Below are 23,342 nucleotides of genomic sequence, written 5' to 3'. Positions count from 1 at the left end.
TTATGGCCAGCAAAAACAAAGTCTGGGTGTCAGGTCATACACACAGCGCGCAGCACATTTACGGCAGGTATGGGTAGCAAAGGAGATACCCTTGGGCTGCCTTCTGGCTCTGAGTATATCCATGAGTTCATGGCAAAGATGGGAAAATCTCTCTACAGAGATGTAACCTGACTCATCATAGCACTGCAGAGGAACAGGGTACTGTTCCACACTCAACTTCCTCAAGTTGGCTGTGTGGTGCAAAAGGTCCTTCAGGATGGGCATAGAGAAGTCATTGTCATACAAATTTAACTTAGTGAGCTGTGAGCACTGGCTGAGGGCAGGGATGAGGACAGTGAGGTGAGAGTCCTTCATCCTACAATTCTGCAAGTCCAGGGACTGCAGAGTGTCTGCCACATTCTCTAACAGAACTCGGAGTGGCATAAGATATAAGGTCAATAATACCACACCACTCATGTCCAGATGTTTAAGCTGACAGAGACTGTGACACAAGGGGAAGCAATCCAAGTCGCGCTGTGACAGATGGAAGCCAGTGGTGGCGAGAGTCTCCAAGGGGGTTGTCAGGCACCTAGGAACAGACAAAGGGATTAGGTCACAGAAAAGGTTTGAGACTGTGTTTGAAAAGGAAGACAGGGCACATGTCTCAAGGTCAGTTAGACTATATGAAGAATGAGTGTGCCTGGGTGCTTCATAGGAGTCTACTAAATCAAGTAACACCCACAACTTTCATCATTATTCTTCCCAGTGACTGGCAGGCACCATGCACTCACCCTTCAAGTTAAAGAGAAAGATTAGCTCTGGTAGCTGACCCAGCTCTCCAGCTTGCTTACCTGAGTAACTGTTCCATGTGGTTTCTCAGAAAACAGACCCCAGTTAAGAACAGATGTTGCAGACGGTTAAACTTGGAGAACTGAGAAATCAATGTCGTGGCACACTCCTCTTCTGTGTCTGTTGTCCTGTTGCCAAATCTCAAAGTGTTCTGAACGATAAAAGTCAGGGAGAGTTTGCGAAGACTTCTCATCTGGCCGAGGCAGGGAGCGAAACATTCCAGGGAGGACATATCATACACCAAGTACAGGTCCAGTTCCTCAACGTGCTGTGGCTGGAAATTCAAGAGCGCTTTGATAGTGCATGTAGGCATTACCTTGATCTTCATCTTCGTACACAGGAGCTGTAGGGAGTCTTTTCTCTGATGGGCCCACTGCAGGAAGCATGCTTGTTCTTCCCTCATTCTGGGCCAAAGGCAGAGTTCAACCATGACCTTCAGACGCCTCCTCAGTGCATATCTGGGAAGGACCTTCACTACTTGCTTCTCTGCCACAGTCTCTGCAGCGCTGTCCCCACCCTCTCTTCCGGTCCATATTCTCCAGAAATCATAGTGCACTTCCCTCAGGTCGAGCACCTGAAGTTCCTCCCTCCTGTGGGTAAAACATGTAAAGTATCAGCAGACATGACAGCCCAACACTGAGCCAGCTTACAATACACATCCCCAATGTCAGCTCTTCCCTCCCGGTAAGGTGTGTGTCTCTTCAGCACCGCGTGTCCAGTGTAGGAACTCACGTGTGCTATGGACATTTTTCCTGAGCTGCATATGCAGACCTGGCTACTTTCCTTCTACTAAGATACTTTACATCCACTGAGTCCCATGATTAGTGTTTGTGGGATGCCAAGGAGAGATGCATTCCACACTGGCTAAATCTACTCTAAGCTCTATTCCATACTCAACTGTCCTTACAACAAGCAAACCATAGCTTTCAGGACCCCAGCATCCTGGCATGATGATCCCAGCAGAAGCCTCTGACCCACTTACAAGGCCGTTCTCCCAACCTTGCAGTCTCTTCAGCGTGCCCCATGTGCTCCAGGCTACCATACTTTGTTATTGCTCACCTGGGATGAAACCTTCTGTCCAGATAGGTGTCTATGCCATCTAGCAGAGCCAGGAAGGTTTCCAAGTTGGGAGTCTTCATCAACGTCCCCACAGGGAGGCAGGGGAAAGGCCAGGCCTCCACCATTGCCTTCACAACCCTAGCATGTCTGCCATGGAAGGCATCCTTGAAGAGGCCTGGGAAGAGCTCCGTGGGCAGTTTCTCCAGAGCAGAGATAGTCAAGGCCTCATTCCTCAGCAGAGCCTTCCGTGCCAGCTGCATGAGTGTGGGTGGGGTCTGAACACTCATCATGAAGAGTCTTCTGGCAGAAGGCTCCTGAGCAAGCAACACACTTTCAGGATAAAGTTTAGAAATCTCCCTCACCCAGCACAGTAACCACTCAAGGTTAGAACTCATTCCCCCAGCAATGGTAGAAATATCAACTTCAACCAGTGTCCTCCCTGGTGGTGTAAAGTCAGACTCCTGCACTGGCAGCACAGGAGCCTCTCTAGCCCCTGATTGTGCACAAACCTCAAAATACCTTGTGTAACCTTTGGTTTAAAAAATCAAACAACAAAAACCCTTGTATTGTGTTCGATATTTAGTTTACTTCCTGCCAAGGAGGATGGTGGCCGTGGGTTCCTCCAGTTTTCTGGCCACCCTGTGTCAGACCACATCCAAAACAGCAGAGCTCTTTGATAAGGACGCAAACTAAAGCCCTAGTCAAGATAGCAGGTGCAATTGCAGTTCCTGCTGCTGTGAGTCTCAAGCAGAAGAACTTCCCAGGAATCAAAGATACGTGATCCACAGGTCTACATGTGCTCTTATTCCACAAAAACAAAAGCAATCATTTGAGCTGCACGGTGGCGGCACAGGCCTTTAATCCCAGCACTCAGGAGTCAGAGGCAGGCAGACCTCTGTGAGTTCAAGGCCAACCTGGTCTACAAGAGCTAGTTCCAGGACAGGCTCCAAAGCTATGGAGAAACCTTGTCTTGAAACCCCCCCAAATAAATAAATAGAACAAATAAAAGCAATCATATGAATGGGCCACAGTATGAGCGCCCTAAGTCAGGAGGTCTTTCATCTCCAGCCTAGTCAGAGCTACAGTGGCAGTTTTAAAACAGGTTGAACAACACAGGAAAACCTTGTCTCAAAACAATCATCAACCATAATGAAATCAGGAAGCTATCGTAGATCAACACCTGAGATTAAGGTAAAACTTCATCTAGAAACAAACCCATTGTCTTTAATGTGTTCATCTGATGAGACAGAAATAAAAAGTTTCCAGTCCCTTCTTTGGTCTATAGGTCCTGATACAAACTACAAGAGCCCACAGAGGACATGTACTCACCAGTTCTGAGCACTGACGACAGGTCGGTCTCTTAATCCCAGCTGAGCCAGGCAGGTCCTCCAGGCTCAGGTCTCTGAGTATGGTGGATCTCCTGAAGCCTTTTGTTTGGTTGGTTTTTTAATTTTGTTTTTTTGAGACAGGGTTTCTCCGCGGCATTGGAGCTTGTCCTGAACTCTCTCAGTAGACGAGGCTGTCTTTGAACTCAAAGAGAACAGCCTGCCCCTGTCTCCCAAGTGCTGGGATTAAAGGCGTGAGCCTTTAATTTACCTTTCTGCTCATCTTCCCTATTGCAGTCCCACCTTCCAACCCAACGCTGCTATTTGATTGGATGGTTCAATTTCTGTCATTTTAACTTTGCAGAAAACATTCAATCACATTATTGATTTGAACTGGAACTCCTTGAGAAAACACCCCCACTGCCCCTCAAAAGTCTTGGATAAACACAAATATTCCACTTGTTAATTAATTACACAACACTGAGTTTGTTGATTTCTTCTTTTATTTGCTTACTTATTACTTAGTTTTGAATTTGTTCCACAGACTGTGTCTTGCTCTGAAGCTGAGATTGTTCTGGCACTTTAACTCCTAGGAATCCTCCTGCCTCAGCATCCTTGCTAGGATTTCTTTTATGAATCACCAAACCTTGCTGAATTTGATTCATGTGACCAAAGTCAGTCTGGGTTTGACTTAGTTTGGGATTTAATATATTGCTGATAACAGTCATAAAAATAATTCAAAAATGTTTTTGTCAATGGACCTGGGAAAAGACCTAGTCAGTCAGGAATATGTTTAGAAGCTCAATGCCGGAACTGGATGCTCTGTCAATAAACTGAAATAGCAGCTACTCAAAAGGGTGAGGCAGGAGGATGGCTTGCATGCATTAATAAGGTGGTCAGAGTTCCTAGAGAGCTGCCCAGCGTACACTGAGTTTTCTTCCCACCACTAACTGCACCAGATGTGCCGAGGCATGCCTGAACCTCAGAATTCAAGAGCTAGAGGCAGGAGGACCGGTTCAAAGTCACCTTCAGTTATCTTCAGTGATATTGTAAAGGCACTGACAGCCTGAGCCACGTGAGATCTGCTTTCTAACCAATGAACAGAACAGAAGAGGTGGCTTTTGAGGCTATCTTGGCTCCCCAGATACAGAGTGTGCTTCAGGAAGGATCAGACCAGCAAACTTGCTCAAGGAGATGAACTCGAGAGTGGGACCTGGGGACTGGATAGTGGCTCAGCAATAATGAGCACCTGCTGATCATCCATCCCCCTTGAAATGATCTGTAAGAGCAGTCTCTGGAGATCTGAAGCCCCACTCCGACCTTCTTGGGCACCAGGCATACACATGGTCCAAATTCACATGGGCAGGCCAAACACCTAGAATGAATGTTTTTTAAAAAAAAAAGTTTGGATTGTAGATCCCAGGACAGCTTGGTACACTCCTGCCAAGACAGGCTCTGTAGAGACCAACAGGAAAGTAGGCCTGAGTCTCGGTTTACCCTAAGGCGATACCTGGCTCCAAGAAAGACCACTATCTGAGCCCACCCAGGCACCACCCAGGAACCGACCATTCAAAAATAATTCCTAAAGTTCCAACTATTGTAGATAAGATCACTGAATGTCCCTTAGCCCAGCACGCTGATCCCCCTTCCACCAAGACACACCTAGACAAATATCAGCCATCCTGAGATTTAGAAATTCCTCACCCCAACCTAAGCTATTATAAAAACCCCCACTACACTGGGTGCTGGTGGTGAATGCCTTTAATCCGAGCACTGGGGGGAATAGTGGGGGAAGTGCAAGAAGGGAGGCAGAGGCAGAGGCAGGCAGAGCTTTGTAAAATCAAGAGTAGCCTGATCTACGAGAACTAGTTCTAGGAGAGCCAGGGCTGTTACACAGAGCAACCTTGTCTCAAAAACCAAAAAAGTAAAATTAAAAAAAAAAAATCCCAGTCCAGCTGAGCTTGGGTTTCTCTGATCATGCAATGCATTGGAAACACAGAGAGTCCGGGTTTGAACTTGAATATGAATAAAGGCTTTTTGCTTTTAGACACAGAACTCAGCCTCCTTGTTGGTTTTTGGGGAAGCTGCATGATCTGGGTATAAAAGGATCAGTCCCCGGAAATGGTACACGCTTATAATCCCCACACTGGGGAGGCAGAGGTAGTTGAGTCTCAGTGACTTCAATACCAGCCTGATGTAGTCAATTCCAAACCAGCCAGGCATACAGCCTAAGGACCTATCTTGAAAATTATTTTAAGCACGGTGGTGGCCAAATACAGTTCCCAGAAGGCAGGGTTAAGTGGATCTTGAGTTTGAGGCCAGCCTGGTCTAGAGTGAGTTCCAGGACAGCAAGGACTACAGAGAGGTCTTCTCTTGAAAAACAAAGACTGAGGAATCTAAAACGCCTGAAAGACACTTGAAATGTTCAACATCCTTAGGCATCAGAGAAATGCAAATCAAAACAACTCTGAGATTCCATCTTACACCTATAAGAATGGCCCAGATCAAAAACACTGTTGACAACTTATGCTGGAGAGGTTGTGGGGGAAAAGGAACACTCCTACATTGCTGGTGGGAATGCAAGCTGGTACAGCCCCTTTGCATGTCAGTGTGGCGATTTCTCAAGATCTTCAACAATCTTCCTCAAGATTTAGCAATACCACTTTTGGGTATATATCCAAAGGATGCTCAATCGTGCCACAAGGACATGTGCTCAACTATGTTCATAGCAGCTTTGTTTGTCATAGCCAGAACCTGGAAACAACCTAAATGCCCCTCGATCAAACAATGGATAAGAAAAATGTGGTACATTTACACAATGAACTACTACACAGCATAAAAAATAACAACAGCTTGAATTTTGCAGGGAAATAGATGGAGCTAGGAAACATTATTTTGAGTGAGGTAACTCAGACACAGAAAGACAATTGTCACATGAACTCACTTATAGGTGGTTTTTAAAGACAAAACAAAGAAAACCAGCCTACAAATCACAATCCCAGAGAACTTAGACAACAATGTGGACACTAAGAGAGATTTACATAGATCTAATCTACATGGGAAGTAGAAAGTATAAAAAGGCAAGATCTCCTGAGTAAATTGGTAGCATGGGTGACCTTGGGGGAGAATTGTATGGGGGAGGAGACAGGGAGGAGAGCAGAGAAAAAACCAAAACCAAAACAAACAAACAAAAAAAAAACAAGGCTAAGAGAAATAGTACATTGGGGTGAAAATTCAGTTCATGTGACTTAAATCATGAAGTGGTATGCAGCTGCTTGGTACAGTAGTGAGTGTCTTTAGTAATTATAGACAAACATTCAGGAAACAGATAGGAGGATTGCCTGAGCCCAGGAGTTCAGGACCAGAGTGGGCAACTTTAGAGAGAGTCTTCTCTCAAAAAATAAAAAAAAAAAAAAACCAAAAAACAAACAAGCAAACAAAAAAAAAACCCAAAGCAAAAACTTAGCTTCTGTTGAGTACCTTTTGTGTACCTGACCCAGTTTCAGAACTTTTGGGATACGTTACATTATTAAATAAAGCAAAAAAGAAAAGAAAAGAAAAACAAAAACCAAACAAAAAATTAAAAAAAAAATTTAAAGAAAAGATGGCTCAGTAGGGAGCCTGACTTCAAGACTAGGACCCACAATGTGTGCTGAGAGAAAGTGCTGCAGTTTCTAGTCCTCCCGTCTCAGCATGCACTCCCTGAGCACCAATGCACGCACCAATGAGCAAATACATTCCTCACGCGAAGAAAAATACTGAGTGCTGATCCAGGGCTGTGGGGCAAGTTTCAGGAGACTGAAGAAGGACTGTCACAGTCCTGAGGCTAACCTGGTCTAACTGCACAATGAAACTCCATTTCCCCATGGAGCAGTACTGGGAGCTGATGCCAGAAGACAGAAATCTCTGGACCTGTGCTTTTCCCGCCAGTTTTTTCCTGGAGCTTTTCTGTGATAGTCCCACCTGTCTCCAAGGAAATAGATTTTTTTCATACAATATGTTCTGTTATGGCTTACCCTCCCCCAACTTCTCTAAGATCCTTCCAACCTTAATTCCCACCCCAATCCATTCTCTTTCTGTCCTTCCTAAGAAAACAAACCACACCTAAAGAATGATAAGAAAGAAAGGGCAGGAGAGATGGCTCAGCGGTTAAGAACATTACCTGCTCTTCCAAAGGTTCTGAGTTCAATTCCCAGCAACCACATGGTGGCTCACAACCATGGTGCCCTCTTCTGGCCTGCAGAAAAATATTGTATACTAAATAAATAAATAAATATTTAAAAAAAAGAATGATAAGAAAGAGCTAAGTGTGGTGGTGCACGTCTCTAATCCCAGAAGGCAGAGGCAGGCAGGTCTCTGTGACTTCAAAGTCATCTTGATTTTTAAAGTGAGTTCTAGGACAGAGAAACCCACTCTCAAAAACAAGCAAAGCAAAAAATACCAGATTTGAATAGAACAACATAAATAACAAACAGATGAAAAGAGCCAAACAAAAATAAGGAACACATAGAGATGCAAGACGTGTTCACACACATAGGAATCCCATAAAAACACAAAATAGGTAGCCATAACATATGAGCAAAGGAGCAGTGTGGTGTGTTGGTGTGCCCCAGGTGATGCTGACCATTGCAGTTCCTGTCCATGCCGCCACAGTCTCTCTGAGTTCATAAGTGCGACACTTCTGTTGGGTTTAAGGTACCGTGGATCATTCTCCATTCAGAACAGTAGTGTACCTAAAATTTTTGCGATGGTGGAATCACTCAACTTGGACAGGTGATTATAGACTCTGTAGCTGAAGGCTGTGACATTGCTAACACCAGGCAGCGCCTTTATTGACTTGAGTACCTAGGGGAGCCATCATTGTTTTTTAGAAGCAGTTTTGAACTTTTTTTTGAAAAGTACTTTATTTTTTGAGATTACAATATAAACATTCACACTCCCCTATCTTCACTCCAAACCCTCACAAATATTCTTCCTAACAGTTTCAAATTCATGGTCTCTTTTTTCATTATCTTTTGTAGCACGCATTTATGGGTATGGACGTTAAAATAAATGGGCACATCTTGCTTCATCTATATACTGTTACTTGGACATACGCTTTCAGGGCTTTCCACTTAGTTGTGATTAGCTCTTTCCTAGGGAGGTGATTTCTGATGCTCCAGACATTCCTTAGTTGCCTGGTGGTTTTCTGAGGACCCTACCACCCCAAGTCTATAGTGCGTCCAACCTTCCAACGCCGTCTCCAGATCAGAATGTACAGCTTTCTACCTTTGTTCTCTGTGGTTTTGGAGCCTATCCTGGAACTAGCTCTTGTAGACCAGGCTGGACTTGAATTTACAGAGATCTACCAGACCCTGCCTCCCGAGGGCTGGGATTAAAGGCCTGTGCCTCCACCACCCGACTAAAGATGTAGCTTTTTTTATCTAAATATTTCATTGTCACTCTTGACGGGACTGTTCTCCCTTAGTGGCTTCCGGTCTTGGATTCCTAATCCCCTGGTCTGGGTGCCAAAGCGTACTTTCCCTTTGTCCGACTCTGCCTCGAAAATGTTTATAAATAAACTGGGTTTTAGGCTCACTCCTGTATTCCAGCACGCAGGAGAAAATGGCCCAGGGGAAATGCATTAGTTGAGGCTCAGCTTCTGCTACGCTGTGAGTTCTAGGACAACCTGGACTACATGAAGGACCGATCGAAAAACGGAATTCCACCAAGAGGGAAAGACACAAATATGGAGATGACAGAAGAAGGTGAGATCTCAGTGTCTGTGAATCCACGAGTGGGGTCCTGGCCTTTCACCATACCCCACGGTGCTTTCCGTTTCCTGCGTGAACAGCTCATCCGGACACACCCAAAATCCCAAATCTGGTTCAGAGGGTGAAGCCTCAAACATCCAGTCAAATTAGAGCTTGCAGGTGGGGCCGACTGCAAAGGGGAGGGGCTAGAGGGAAGGTGCTATAAAACTTCAGAGGAGCCAGCGAAGACACCAAGGTTTGAGATCCCAGAGCCACTGCCTGCCCTCTGGAAGAAGGAACGGCGTCTCCAGTATCCACCTCTGGTAAGTCAGCCCTGTCCGTCGGGACACCACATCTATGCAGCCCAGCCACTCTCAACGTGAGACACAAGAAGGCACAGGGAGCTTGAATTTCTGTCTAGATGAGGATACTGGAGACTGTTTCTGACACCAGATACAGCTTTACCTTGGTGTTAAAGACTATGTACATTTCTTCTTTTTCATCTGTAATATTTTTAATTTTTGAGACCAGGTTTTGCCGTGTTGCCTAAATTGTCCCAGAAGTGGCTGAGTAGCTCAGGGTAGGAACCCAGCCTCAGCTCCCAGTTGCTGACATTGCGGGCTGTTAATCAAAGATCTTGTAATGTTCTATTGCTGTTGTTCAGGTAATTTTAGTTTCAGGCTACTTTGTCTCTTTGGTTAGTTTTACGTTTTGTTTCTTTTTGATTTTTCAAGACAGGGCTTCTCTAGGTAACAGCTCTAGATATCCTGGAACTCACTAAGTAGACCAGTCAGGTCTTGAACTCAGAGAAATCTGCCCGTCTCTCTCTCCCTAGTACTGGGATTAAAGGCGTGGACCACCCTGCCGGTACAGAAGCCTGTTTGGAAACGGTGTGGTGGCACACCTTTATTCCCAGTACTAGGGAGGGAGGGGCAGGCAGATTTCCCTGGGTTTTAGGCCAGAATAGTCTACACAGTGAGTTCCAGCTAAGCCAGGAATAGAAAGAAAGTCCTTGTGTCAAACAACGACGATAATAAAAGCATGGACTTTTATAACCAAGGCTACAAACTCCATACATATCTCAGATGACCTTGGAGGACAGTGACCTCCTCTGCTAGAATTCACAGAAAACTGCCTGACTGTTTCCTCAGTACCAGCCTCTCTCTGCTGTGTGTGTGTGTGTGTGTGTGTGTTGGGTGTTCTACAGTATCACTTTCTGGATGTTGATCGTGTTGAGTTAACATTTCCTGGTTGTCTTTCTCAGAATTTTCCCCAGCTTCTACCAGGATGGGCATCTGGCCCCTATCCACACTGGAGGAGCTTTCAAGGCAAGCTCTGCTGAGAAACGAGGCCTTGGCCATCTCTGCTCTGGAGAAGCTGCCCAAGATGCTCGTCCCAGCACTGTTCGAGGAGGCCTTCAGTAACAGATACACTACGATTGTGAAGGCAATGGTGGTAGCCTGGCCTTTCCCCTACCTCCGTGTGAAGGGCCTGATGAACTCCTTCTTCGACTCGGAGATTTTTCATGCTGTGCTGGATGGACTGGATGTCCTGCTGACTCAGCAGGTTCGCCCCACGTAAGTGAGACCCATGTAGGGACAAGTGGAAGATTCTGGGGTACAGGAAGAGATGCCTGAGGTTGAGAGAATGGGGTCAGAGGTAGATGAGGCCTTTGTTAGCATCAGCTTGGAAGACCGCAGTAGCCTTGACTGCTGTTGAGCTCTGATGGAGAAGGACAGTTGGGTGTGGGGAGGAATAGAGAAGTGGGTGCAGTGGAAGGAGCCTGCCCTGTCTCTCCACAGGCACCGGTAGTACCAGGTCTAGAGAAACTGAATGGAGGGAAGTGAGACAGAGCTATGGTTGCAGCTCAGAAAGAGCCATTGCCTGGCACCATGAGGACTTTGTTGGACACTGAGTACTGGGGGAAAAGCAAACACTCCCAAATCCAGAGGGAGCTGAATGTCTGTCTGTCTTCTCTTGTCATGACACTTCACCTGTTCTACTCACAGGAGGGGGGAACTTCGAGTACTCGATTTTCGGAGGGTGCCCCGTGAGTTCAGGACCATCCAGGCTGGAGCAGAGGCTGGGAACTGCTCAGCTGAGACTGTGAGTGAGAAGCAAGCAGGGAAGCCCCCTCCCAGACGTGAGCTGAGGCCGCGAATGAAGGTGAGAGTTGACCTCTACTTCAGTTCCCAACTGAGGGAAGAAGAAAAGTACTTCTTACAGTGGGCCCAGCAGAGAAAAGACTCCCTACGGCTCTGCTGTGAGAACATGAAGATTACATTCCAGTCCCTAGATAACGTCAGGACGCTTCTGAGTGTTTTCGAACTAGAGTACATCAAGCTTTTGGAACTCACCACAGATTGGAGCTGGTCCACTCTGGCACAATTTTCTACCTACCTCACGGAGATGAGAAACCTTCACTCAGTTTCTCTGGTGCATATCCATGAGAACATATTTGGGGCTTGCTGTCTAAAATGCTTAGATGAGAAGAAGTTTGTTCAAAAGTTGTTTTCTCAGTTTTCTGGTCTCAGCAGTCTCCAGCATCTTTATCTACGTGGCTTCTTTTTCTTCAGTGAGCACGTGAAACTCTTGCTCAGGTAAGGATGGATAGAGAGCTGTTCCTGCTACCAGACCAACTTTACATTTTATGTCAAAGAGTAGTGGGCCTGGTATCTGCCAGGCCTTACAGAATAGTGAAGGAGACATTGGAACATCTAAGCATGGACATGTTCCTATGTCATTGAATCAAGGTCCCTCATGACCACGCATGAAGCAGAGGCCTGATTTGGGGTAGGAAATGTGTGCTGCATAGTATGTCACAAAAGCAGTTGGTGAGGGTCAGGTTCAGTGAGAATGTTGTACTTTCTCCCTTAGAATCCAGGCTAAGCTAATGGGAAGTGCACAGAGAAAGAAGGGAACCAAAAGAGTGGAGGAGCAGAGTCCCTGCATCTTTCCCCAGGTGGTCTGTGCTCAGACTGTGTGGACAGCCTCCACCATGCCTCTTAATATCCCATGTAGGAAATGCTTTGAACAAGTAGGGACTGCGCTGATGGCAATGAAGGACAGTGGGATTTTGGGTCAGTGTCGGGGTGGAGACTGTGTATTCCCGCAGGGGTGGGGGAAAATGTAGAGGGCAGCGAAACCACCTGAAATGCTCTCAGATTCTACATGGGTTGGTCCTTACCTTATGTGCCCTAGGATATATTACCTGCACTGGGATTCTGAGGGTCAGTGAAGAAAGGAGATGCATGGGCTGTGCCCTGAGCCATCCCACAGTGATGGTTGACAGCTCTGGGTGTGACTTAGTGATCAGAACCCAAGAGGCAGCACCATAGACGTTTTCCTTCCATCAGTGTGACATTGGGTGGGATACATGTCCCTTCTGCTGTTGTGTAAAATCATTACACATGCTCTCGAGAATCATTTATCAGAACTAACCCCTTGGTCTCTGCCTAGGAACCTGAAGACTCCCTTGGAAACCTTCTCAGTCACTGACTGTCACATGTTTGAGTCATACTTGAAAGACTTTGCGCTGTGTCCATCCCTTCATCAACTAAAACATCTGAACATGAGTGGAATCCTACTGTGCAATGTGTCTATTCTGCCTCTCGGTGTTCTCCTAGAGATGGGAGCAGACCGTCTTGAGACTCTGGAATTGCAGGGGTGTAGGATAGAGGACTCTCAGTTCCGTGAACTCCTACCTGCCCTCAGCCAATGCTCCCAGCTCACCAAGGTCAATTTCTATAACAATGACTTCTCCATGAATCTCTTGAGCGACCTTCTCCACCACACAGCCAACATGAGCAAGATGACCATGGAGCAGTACCCTGCCCCTCGGGAGTGCTATGACGAGTGGAATTGCATCTCCATAGACACATTTTCCCGACTTTGTTCTCAGCTCATGGATACGCTCAGGGCCATAAGGCAGCCCAAGAGGATAAGCTTTGCTACAGTTGTCTGCAGTAGATGTTTTCAACGCTGTGTGTATGATCAGGGGACCAGACTTTGTTTCTGCTTGCGGTAAAGAGGGAGAAAGTTGTTTTTGGTCCTTGAATTCTCAGGGTGGCTACATAAAGGCCTTTGTGCAGAGCAGTTAACTAAAGTGAGCAATGCAGACACCCACACCTTCTATAGCAGAGGTTGGGGATTTCTAGAGGTTTTTAAATCTGGATACCAGTGTCGGAGGCACTGTGTGCATGTGCAGTGGCAGTAGGGAGAGCAATGCAAACCAAATGGGATGAGTTTAACCCATGGGAAGAACTTTTCTCTTTTCTGTCACTTAAAAAATATTGGTGGAACTTGCTACTATTAAACTCTTATGAGCTTACTTTACATTGTTTCAGCTATGTTTACGTGGTGAGGAGGTACATCCAATTGCCAGAGGCAAAGGAACCCTAAACCAGCTGCCTGGCATGGTTGCCAGGAGCCAAATCTGGTCTGCTGGAAGAGAAGCCAGGCCTCCCCAGTGCTGACCCATCTCTCCAGCTCCTGGCCTTGACCTCTTAATCCTCTTGTTCTGCCTCCTCCTCCCACTGCTGAGATTACCCATATGGACCACCATGTCCAGCCTGAATGCTTCAGGGCACCTAAAAGCTAGGTGGCCAGTGGTTTGTCAGTGTGCAGGATGTGGTACAAAGTCCCTCTACTGTCCTGAAGCCCTTACTACATCAGACAACTGTATTCGCACTATTCAATTGTGATCTACATTTTTGTTTTTTTTTTTTTGTTTGTTTTTTTCTTTTTTCTTTTTCTGGTTTTTCGAGACAGGGTTTCTCTGCAGCTTTTTTAGAGCCTGTCCTGGAACTAGCTCTTGTAGACCAGGCTGGCCTCAAACTCACAGAGATCCGCCTGCCTCTGCCTCCAGAGTGCTGGGATTAAAGGCGTGCACCACCACCGCCCAGCTTACATTTTTGTTTTTACAATTTACTGAGTTCCAAATTATTGCCCTATTTGTGGGCCTAATCTGATAAACACACTTTTACTTCATTTGTGTGTTTATTAAAATATTGATGCTTTGCTAAATATTCGTGAGTGTAGCTGCCTGACTTCCGTAAAGCAATTAATTGTAAAGTTTTGTATCAAGTACACTCTGGGTAAGAAAAACATGAAAAGAAGTGATTTCCATGACAGTTTTATTTGAGACATAATCTTATAATCATCCCTTGCTGAAAAACATGGTTTGGCATTGTTTGTTGACATCGTCCTCATGCTGAATATCACAGAAGTTGAACCCTGGCCACAAGGCTTTATCTTGTCAAATAGTTATATGTTTTACCTATAAACCGACAGTCCTGACAGACCAACACATTCTTGGGAAGGAGAATTCATACTCGACCTGTTCAATGATTGTCTTGTGTTTTTCTGAACCGATGCATCTGCAGAGGGGACAATGACACTGTAAGCAGGTTCTTCATGCTTCATGTAAGCGGGCTCTCACATGGGACTCTCAGTCTTCAGTTGCAGCACACTTTATGATGACGGGGTAACTTACAGCAGGACCACAGAGAGGAAAATCTGCATGTCTGGTTCATCTCCTGTAGGTACAGATTCTGTATGAGGGTCTGAACCCGGAACATGGAGATCCTGGGTCACCAGCTACAGGAAATGTGTCCTGATCTTTCTTCTACACATAATAGAAAGGACACACCGAAACCTTACCTTAAAGATCATGGAGCTGAAAAAGAAAAGGTATCATTACATACTAGGCAAATGTTCCACTTCAGAGTCAAGAACCAGAATGTTAGAAAATTGGAGGGTATTTTGGTTGTTAGTGGTGCTGCATACATTTTAGACATACAGTTTCAATTTATTCAGCAGATTTGTTAGAAACTCACTGTGTTTTCAGTCCTGTAGCTCTATAATAGAGTGTGATGTCAGGGATGGTGATGCCTCCAGAAGTTTTACTGTACAGGATTGTTTTGACAATCCTGTGTTTTTTTCTTTTCCCTTATGAAGTTGAGTATTGTTCTTTCAACATCTGTGAAGAAATGTGTTGGGATTTTTATGGTGATTGCACTGAATCTATAGATTGCTTTTGATAGGATTGCTATTTTTATTATGTTGACCCTACCTATCCACGAGCACAGGAGATCTTTCCTTTGGTATCTTCAATTTCTTTGTTCAAAGACTTAAAGTTCTTGTCAACAGGACTTTCACTTCTTTTGCTAGTGTCCCCACAAGAGTTGGCCTTGCCCTGTGGTGGTCAGATTGATGACTATCTTAAATGTCAACACAGAACGTTCATCCAGCTACTGTTTTAAGCAGAGGCAGAGATCCAGAGGGGAGCACTGGATCTCAAAGTCCAGTCAAGGAGTGGGAGGAGGGAGAATACGAGCAAAGAGGTCAAGACCATGATGGGGACACCCACTGAAACAGCTTACCTGGGCAAATGGGAGCCCAAGAACTCTGGCCTGACAGGAAAGGACCCAGCACAGGACCAAACTAGGCCCTCTAAATGTCGGTAACAGGTGTCTGGCTGGGGTAGACTTCAGGGAAACTGCCAGTGGGACCAGGATTTATCCCTACTGCTTGTACTGGATTTTTGGAACCCATTCTCTTTGGAGGAATACCTTGCTCAGCCTAGATAGAGTAGGAAGGACCTTGGTCTTTCCTCAAAGCTATGTGCTAGATTTTCTTTACTCCCCATGGGATGCCTTACCCGCTCTGAGGAGTGGATTGGAGGTGTGTGTGTGGGGGGGTGGGAATGGGAGGAGGTGAGTGAGTGCAACCTTGGGATAGATATGTAAAGGGAGAATTGACAGTTTCTCTAATAAAATAATAAGAAATTTACGTTGAAGATTATTCTGTTCTCATACACCCAGCCATTCTCCTGCCTCAGCTGGGAATATAGCTCAGCTGGTTGAGTACTTGCCTATCTGTCAATAATCTTCTGGGTCTGATCCCATGGCCCAGCATCACTGATCACTGCCTGTGGTTGTTGATGCTGCAATCCAAGCACAAAAGTGGAGGAAGGAGTATTGAAGCTCAAGGTCTTGTCAGCTACGTAGTTAGAGTTCAGCCTGGGCTAAGTAAGGTCCCATTTCAGAACACTAAAGACACTACGAGACCTGGAACAGACCTTCCCAAAGAGAGAACAAAGCTGACACAGGAGCAAAGACTTGGCACAAGGGGTAACAACCCAGTTCCAAAGTGCCCACCTGCAGAGCTGGGTCAAGGCTAGGGGAGAAAAGAGGAAAGCTGCATCTGAAAACTGTGAATTCAAGTGGTTCCAGTTCTGCAGGGGATCATGCTATACTACAGTCCTGAGAGCTGGGAGTTCCGTGTTGGGACATCTGGAGACATAAGCACCAATGGTTTGCTGACCTAGATTAGTATGCAGTGCAAGGTATCTCTACAGAATCCAGGAGAAGGGTTGCAAAGTTCAGTGATCATGTGAGTCCACTAACATCTAGTAACATTTGAAGGGCTGCCTTTCTGAGTCATTATTTTATGTCCACCTCTCCATTTTGCCAGTCTCCTGAAGGGGACGTATTTGTGTGAAGTAACTGTCTAGGCTGGAGAAAGGCCTTAGCTGGTATGAGCACTTGCTGGTCTTGGAGAGGATCAGAATTTAGTTTCCAGAACCCATGTCTGGCAGCTCACAAACCCTTGTAAATTCTATTTCTAGAGGATGCTAAGCCCTCCGCTGGCCACTGCCAGCACAGCCCCACAGCCAGCATATACTTACATGGACACACGAATATATACACAGAAATAAAATAAATCTTCAAAAACAGAATCAAAGACAAGCTTTTCTGAGTAAATGGGGGCCATGGGGACCTTGGGGGAGGATTGAAAGTTGGAGGGGAAAGGAAGGGAGGGGAGCAAAGAAAAAAATGTAATATTCAATAGATATCAATAAAATATGTATAAAACATTAAAAAATTAGAAAAACAGAATCAAACAATCCATAAAGGTTTATTAGTTTTTAATGGGAAAAATTTGCACATTGTGGGATGTTTTTGGCATTTGAACACAGATATAATAAACTACTGTAATAAATGGAGGCTCTAGGATTCAAGCATTTTTTTGTTGTTTTGTTTTTCACACAGGGTTTCTTTGTGTAGCTTTAGAGCCTGTCCTGGAACTTGCTCTCTAGACCATACTGGCCACAAACTTCCAGAGATCTGCCCGTCTCTGCCTCTCGAGTGCTGGGATTAAAGGTGTGCACCACCACCACCCAGCCAGGATTCTATTTTAAAGAAAAATATTACATCATTTCTCTCCACCCTCCAACCCTCTATTTTCTTTCCTTCCCAATCAGTTTCAAATTTGTACTCTCTTTTTCTTTATTTGATATTGCAATATACAAAAATATAAAAATATTTATACGATTATATATATATATATGCAAAGAAATATATAAATCCAATCTTGAGTCCATTTAGTGGTGTCTTAGGATATTATATATTATATTGGATAGCCATTTACAATACTCATCTCTAGGAACACCAATTGTCCCTCACAGCATTTTGTCATATATTTAATTTGTTCATCGATGTATCTATTTATTCATTCTACAAAGTGAGCACAGTTTTCCCTCCTTCCTCCCCTCTCAGTTCCTCCTCATTCTCCTCGTGCTCACCCCCTCCATCCTCTCCTCTTCCATTTCTATTCAGAGGAGAGCAGGCCTCCAATAGATATCATCCAGGTATGGCATATCACATTGAAATCCAGAAGAGGCAAACCTATATGAGGATAAGGGTACAAAAACCTGCAAAGGAATCAGACTGCTCCTGCTCAGACTCTTGGGAGTCTCGCTGAAGACCTTGCTACACAACTGTAGTGTGTATGCAGAGTGTTTCAGTCAGTCCCATACAGGCTCCTGGGGTGTCGGTTCAGTCTCTGTGAGCCCTTATGAGCCCAGCATAGTGGATTCTGTGGGCCTTCTTGTGATGTTCTCCACCATTCAGGCTCCTACGATCCTTCCTCCTCCTCTTCTGCAGGATGTTCTGAGGTCTGCCTAATCTTTGCAGTGAGACTCTGCATCCATTTACATCAGTTGCTGGATGAAGCCGCTCTGCTGAGAGTTGGGCTACACACCAATTGATCACTATAACAGAATATAATTAGGAATCATTTTATTAATTTTTCCCCAAGGACGTTTGGTTCTGTCCTAGGTCTCTGGTCTGTCCAGCCTCTGGGTCCTGGCCCTTCAGGCAGTGTTTGGTTTGGGTTCCCTCTCTCGGCACAGGTCTCAGTCTGCCAGTCATTTCTTGGCCACTCCCACAAGTTCTGTGTTTCCTTTACACCAGCACATCTTGTCAGTGGTACAAAACGTAGACTGAAGGTTATGTGGCTGGTGTGGTGTTCCAATCGCCCACAGGAAGGCTTGTCTGGCTACAGAAGATGACCATGTCGGGATTCCTATCTCCCATTGCGTTTATGTGAGAATGCCCTAGCTGTCTAAACAAGTCAAGCTCAGCTTCCTCTCAGCAGTTTTTAATTACCTGTAGCTCTCCATCTAGGGGAGGGGTGGAGCCCTGTGTTAATTACCCCCAGCCACAATGGCGTGTTAAGTAGGGTTGTTAATGTCAGGTCTTATTTAATAACACCGTTTTTGTTGGGATTTCATTGTTGAGGATTAGTTTCCTTGTCCTATCTAAAGTGTCAGTATTACAGAAGACTTCCCGGTCCTCTGAGTCTTATAATCTTTCCACCTCCTCTTCCATGGGGCTCCCTGAGCCTAGGTGTAGGGGTTGTGTGGATGCTTCACTGAGGAATGGGGACCCCACTGTCGGGTGTTCTCTGTGTTTTTGCTAGTTGTGGCTTTCTGCAGCGGCTTCTCTCTGATGAGAAAACAAGGTGCTTTGATGAGGAGGGAGAGCCACACTTCTCTGTGGGAACAGGGATGAGTATTTAGAATGCAGATAGGACTTGCACTGGTTTAGGAAAGATTCTCCTCTGAGGTCGATCCCCTCTGCAGCTATGGGTGTTTGACGAGGTTTCCAGTATCACCTCTGATTTCTCTCCTGTTCACACAGCCTTTAGTCCAAGATATGAGGGCAGCTATTGCACCTTTAGGGATGTCATTGCCATGCTGGTCATTGTTGCAGGTGATCGGTGTCACGGCTCGGTAGGACTATGGCATGCATCCATCCTTTAGAGATTGTAGAGCGTCTTCCAGTATTATGAAAGGTTGTCCTCCGGGAGAAGGCTTTGATCAGCTCATGTCCTAATTCCAGGCCTAATGGGATTTTGAGCTCAATCTGCTAAGTCAATTTAGTGACGTGTCATTTCCAAATCAAAGTTAGAGAGAAGGCTTGGACATAGATCACTGTTAAACAAATCTTATAGCACATTGCTCTTATTTTTTAAAAGTCATGGGACAAGAGGGAACCTCAGCTAGGCTTGGTGGATCATGTCTTAAATTCTAGCATTAAGGAGGCAGAGGTAGGCAGATCTTTGCAAGTTCAAGACCAGAGTAAGTTAGAGGACAACAAAGGTTGTTACACAGAGAAACTCTGTCTCAGAATAACAACCAAAGCACAAACGAGAAAACAAAGAGGGAGTCTTGATTAAGAAAGTATCTCCTTGATGCAGTCATAGTAGCCTACGCCAAATCCTAGTACAGAACCTGAGGCAGGCTGACCTCTGAGTTCAGGGTCAGCCTGGTGGACAGAACTAGTTCCAGTACTGCTAGGGCTACACCAGAAAACCCTGTCTTGCAAAACAAACAAACAGCTGGGCAGTAGTGGCACAAGCCTTTAATCCCAGCACTCAGGAGGCAGAAGTGGGTGGATCTCTGTGAGCCTGAGGCCAACCTGGTCCAAAAGAGCCAGTTCCAGGACAGGCAGCAAAGCTATAGAGAAATCCTGTCTTGAAAAACCAAAAAAAAAAAAAAAAAAAAAAAAAAAAATAAAATAAATGAATAAAAAAATAAAAAAATAAAAATAAAAGAAATAAAAAGGAAGAAAAAAAGAAAAAACAAACAGACAAAACTAAAAAAAATAGCAAGAGGGGGCTGGAGAGATGGCTCAGTGGTTAAGAGCATTGCCTGCTCTTCCAAAGGTCCTGAGTTCAATTCCCAGCAACCACATGGTGGCTCACAACCATCTGAAATGAGATCTGATGTCCTCTTCTGGCTTGCAGGCAGACACACAGACAGAATACTGTATACATAATAAATAAATAAAATATTTTAAAGAAAGAGCAAGAATAGGAGGAGCAGGAAAGAAAGCACCAGAGAAAAAGGAAGGAAAGAAGAAAGAAGGGAAGAAGAAAGGAAGGAAGGAGCATGCTGTAGCCAAGTCTATGGTCATCTTCTTGATGAGTGTCTCATGTGGAAGGCCTCAGACTACTGTTGGCAGGGCAGTGGCCAACCTGGGCAGATGGTCCTGGGTTATAGAGGAGAGCAAGCCATCTATCCACGGACCCTTCCTCAGATCCCAATTTGAGCTCCTCATCCAATTTCCCTATATAATCTACGTAAACTGTAAGGTGGATTAGACCCTTCCCTCCCCGATTCGGGTTTGGTCCACTTTCATCACGGTAACAGAGCATCCTACTCCAACAGCACTCTGCATTCCCCAGGCTCAATATTTAATACCACCGTAAACACACGCATGCTAGGAAGAAGGGCTGGGGCTCTACAGTTGGGTGTGTATTTGTGCACTTTTTAAGTTGCCGGGGATCCAAACCACAGTCTTTTGCATTGTAGGCAAATGTTCTCAGGTGAGCTATCACCTGAGCCCAGATTGTGTGTCCTTAGCGGTAGTATATGATGAAACCAGGATAACATAAAACATTTGAGGTTTCATAGGAAAGGGTAGAAATATTTGTGTTTAGACATTTAGAAATTAAAGGTGTCAAGCCAGGTGTGTTCGAACACACCTTTAGTCCCAACCTTTGAGAGGCAAGGGTGGGAGCATCTCTAGGAGCTCAAGGACAGCCAGGTCTACATCTTGAGTTCAAGGACATCCAGGGCTGTGTAAGGTCACGTAACCAGACCCAGAAGCTTAAGAAGGAGAATTGAGAGTTTGAAGTCAGCCTGAACTATGTCGTGAGACTGTATTGGGAATATGATGATGATTCTTTTTATTTATTTTGAGACAGGGTTTCTCTGTGTAGCCCTGGCTGTCCTGGAACTCCCTCTGTAGGGCATGTTGGCCTCAAACTCAGAGATCCTCTTGCTTCTGCCTCCTGAGGATTAAAGGTGTGTGCCAACACAGCTGTCCTAGAATGGCTATTTTTGTTTGTCAACACCTGACTGCTTCTGGAATTAAGTAAAACCCAAGTAGCTGGGTACACCTGTGAGGAAGTGGTATTCATTAACTCATCTGAACAGTGAAGAAGTGGAAAGACATACGATCATATCTCTTTGCTCTGCATAATTTCCAAATGAAAGCAATACCAGCTCATAATTATGCCTAACATGGTATGACACTCTCATGTGCAAACACATTATATATTTACCCAGGTTATAATTGCAGCTAACATGATATAACTACCCCTCCTACAGCCACAAATGCATTTTAAGTAAAGGGAAACTGAAAACACAGTATAAATGAGTAATATGTCCAACCCAGCAGCTGTTGCAATGAAGAGAAGCTGGTGGGCCACCCAGTGGTAGAATCCAGGAAAAAAAAAATACAAGAGAATCACCAAAGGAGCAAATAGCATGCAGGGGGTGCCACCTCATGGCAGAATTGAACCCGGAGGCAACTCACGTTCTGTGGGTCAGGACAAAACAAAAACACCAGCCACAAAATCAGGAATCAAATAAACGACTACAACTCCCTGGGCCAAACTTGCCTGCCAAGCATTTTTAATCACTCCTACAGGTGGGCAGCCATTCATTCAAGCAAAATCCAAACAGATCCCCCATGAGGGGCATGTCCAGAGTGCAGAGTCCCCACTACAGGTTTCCTTGTGTACTGCAGGAAGACAGAAAGGCTTTCTTGGTGGAAATTTCATCTCGAACCAAGAAGAGGGCTCCCGAAAGGACCAGCAAGAAGGCAGAAATGAGTTCCTGTCCAGCTGGACTATACAGGGAGTTCCAGGTGACCTGTTGTAGTTTGAGTGGAATTGGCTCCCATAAGCTTATGAAGAGTGGCACTATTGTCTGGCATGCTTTTGTTTGGGTAAGTATGTCACAGTGGCGGAAGCACCTAGGGGCAAGCCAGTGATCAGTAATCAACAATTCTGACAGATTTTTATATCAATATCTGCCTGCAGGTCCCTATCTCTAGATCCAACCTCAACTTTCTTCAGTGATGGACTTAAAACCTGTGAGGTGAAATTAATCCTTTTCTCTTCAAGTTGCTCTTGGGCATTGTTAGGAATTTTTCCTAATGTGAGCTCTCTGCCGACACAAAAATCCCAATCAAGCCAAATCACAAGCCAAATTAAGTAATATCCAGATTTAATAGGATTCCTGAACTCTTGGGTGGCCCTGAGGGGGAACCAGGAGGCTACAAATGATACCATGGGAGGTGGGGGAGGGGAAGAGACCACACTTGTTCCTCCTCTGGGAGCTATCTTAAATACCCTATGGGAGTTTTCCTGACCCACCCCCCCAAGGGAGGGGTCAGGACCTGGCATGCTGGGATTTGGAGTCCAGACAAATACAACTCTCAGGCCTGGGTGCTAGGCTCCCAACTTCACAGTCAGGTATTGTGGTCCAGCCTCGACAAAAAGGGTAGGGATATTGAGATTTAGAAATGTAGTAAAGAGTATGAAGATGTAAAAAGAATAAAATGAAGACATATAGAGTAGTATCAGGAGGGAGTTCCCGTGACGACTAAAATCGCCCATGTTTAATTTCCATTTGTTTAAAAACCCTTTACCCCAAAAGGTAGGAGTAAGAGAAAAAAAATGCATTAACACGACACCAAATGAGAATCGAGCTGCATTTTTGGAGCGGCCACAGGAGCCTTTTAGAAGGCATTCACCATGTGACCCAGAGTCACAAGAAAGTGCAGAGGCTTTGACTTTGGCATTCCTTAGTCAGGCATCTTTAGATATCAAGAGGAAATTACAAAGGCTTGAATGCTTAGGAAAAAAGAATATGGAGAGTTAGTTGCAGCGGCAGAGAAAGTGTACAATGGAAGAGAATGTGCAGAAGAGAAGGAGATGAGAAAGAAACAGAGCAAGAACCAGATTCTTACTGGTCTCCTGCTACCTGCTATGGCAGGGTGAGAGGAGACCAGGATGCCACTGAGTAGCCTGGATGCTGGAGAGGAAGACAAGAAACTGAGAGGCAATAAAGAAAGGCCCCTGCTGGGAAAGAATTGATGTGCATACTGTAAGGAGCAAGGGCACTGGGCTAGAGACTGCCCAACGTTCCCAACCAAGAGGACTAAGGGCAATGCCAAAATCCTTAGCCTGGGAATGGACAGTGATTAGGGAAGATGGGGTTCAGTACCCCTCTCTGAACCCAGGGCAATTCTGAGAG

General features: G+C 45.2%; 2 protein-coding genes across 2 annotated transcripts; one reads left to right on the top strand and one right to left on the bottom strand.

Annotated features, from left to right (window-relative positions):
* On the bottom strand, positions 1-2,174 carry LOC119801842 (PRAME family member 8-like). The gene is made up of 3 exons (XM_038312549.1): positions 1,888-2,174; positions 831-1,418; positions 1-568 (listed from the first exon to the last, which is right to left on the bottom strand). The coding sequence occupies exons 1-3, from the start codon at positions 2,172-2,174 to the stop codon at positions 1-3; spliced, it is 1,443 nt and encodes a 480-aa protein (XP_038168477.1).
* Positions 2,175-8,889: 6,715 nt separating this feature from the next.
* LOC119801797 (PRAME family member 12-like) lies at positions 8,890-21,962 on the top strand. Its single transcript, XM_038312445.2, has 5 exons — positions 8,890-8,959; positions 10,209-10,521; positions 10,954-11,544; positions 12,404-12,909; positions 21,730-21,962. Exons 1-5 carry the CDS (start codon positions 8,890-8,892, stop codon positions 21,960-21,962), a joined length of 1,713 nt encoding a protein of 570 aa, XP_038168373.2.
* Positions 21,963-23,342: the final 1,380 nt, after the last annotated feature.

Source organism: Arvicola amphibius, chromosome 1, assembly GCF_903992535.2.
Source record: "Arvicola amphibius chromosome 1, mArvAmp1.2, whole genome shotgun sequence".
Classification (NCBI taxonomy): domain Eukaryota; kingdom Metazoa; phylum Chordata; class Mammalia; order Rodentia; family Cricetidae; genus Arvicola; species Arvicola amphibius.
The sequence above is the reverse complement of the archived record's forward strand: the minus strand, read 5'-3'. Positions and strand labels throughout refer to the sequence as shown.

What these genes read in the sequence shown, in the direction of transcription:
- LOC119801797 (XM_038312445.2), top strand. Translation starts at nt 8,890, where the DNA reads ATGAAGGACCGATCGAAAAACGGAATTCCACCAAGAGGGAAAGACACA. An exon ending in ACTCAGCAGGTTCGCCCCAC is followed by an intron (nt 10,522 to 10,953) that starts GTAAGTGAGACC and finishes TTCTACTCACAG; the next exon opens with GAGGGGGGAACTTCGAGTAC. An exon ending in CACGTGAAACTCTTGCTCAG is followed by an intron (nt 11,545 to 12,403) that starts GTAAGGATGGAT and finishes GTCTCTGCCTAG; the next exon opens with GAACCTGAAGACTCCCTTGG.
- LOC119801842 (XM_038312549.1), bottom strand. Translation starts at nt 2,174, where the DNA reads ATGAGTGTTCAGACCCCACCCACACTCATGCAGCTGGCACGGAAGGCT. An exon ending in GACAGAAGGTTTCATCCCAG is followed by an intron (nt 1,419 to 1,887) that starts GTGAGCAATAAC and finishes TTTTACCCACAG; the next exon opens with GAGGGAGGAACTTCAGGTGC. An exon ending in CACATGGAACAGTTACTCAG is followed by an intron (nt 569 to 830) that starts GTAAGCAAGCTG and finishes GTCTGTTCCTAG; the next exon opens with GTGCCTGACAACCCCCTTGG.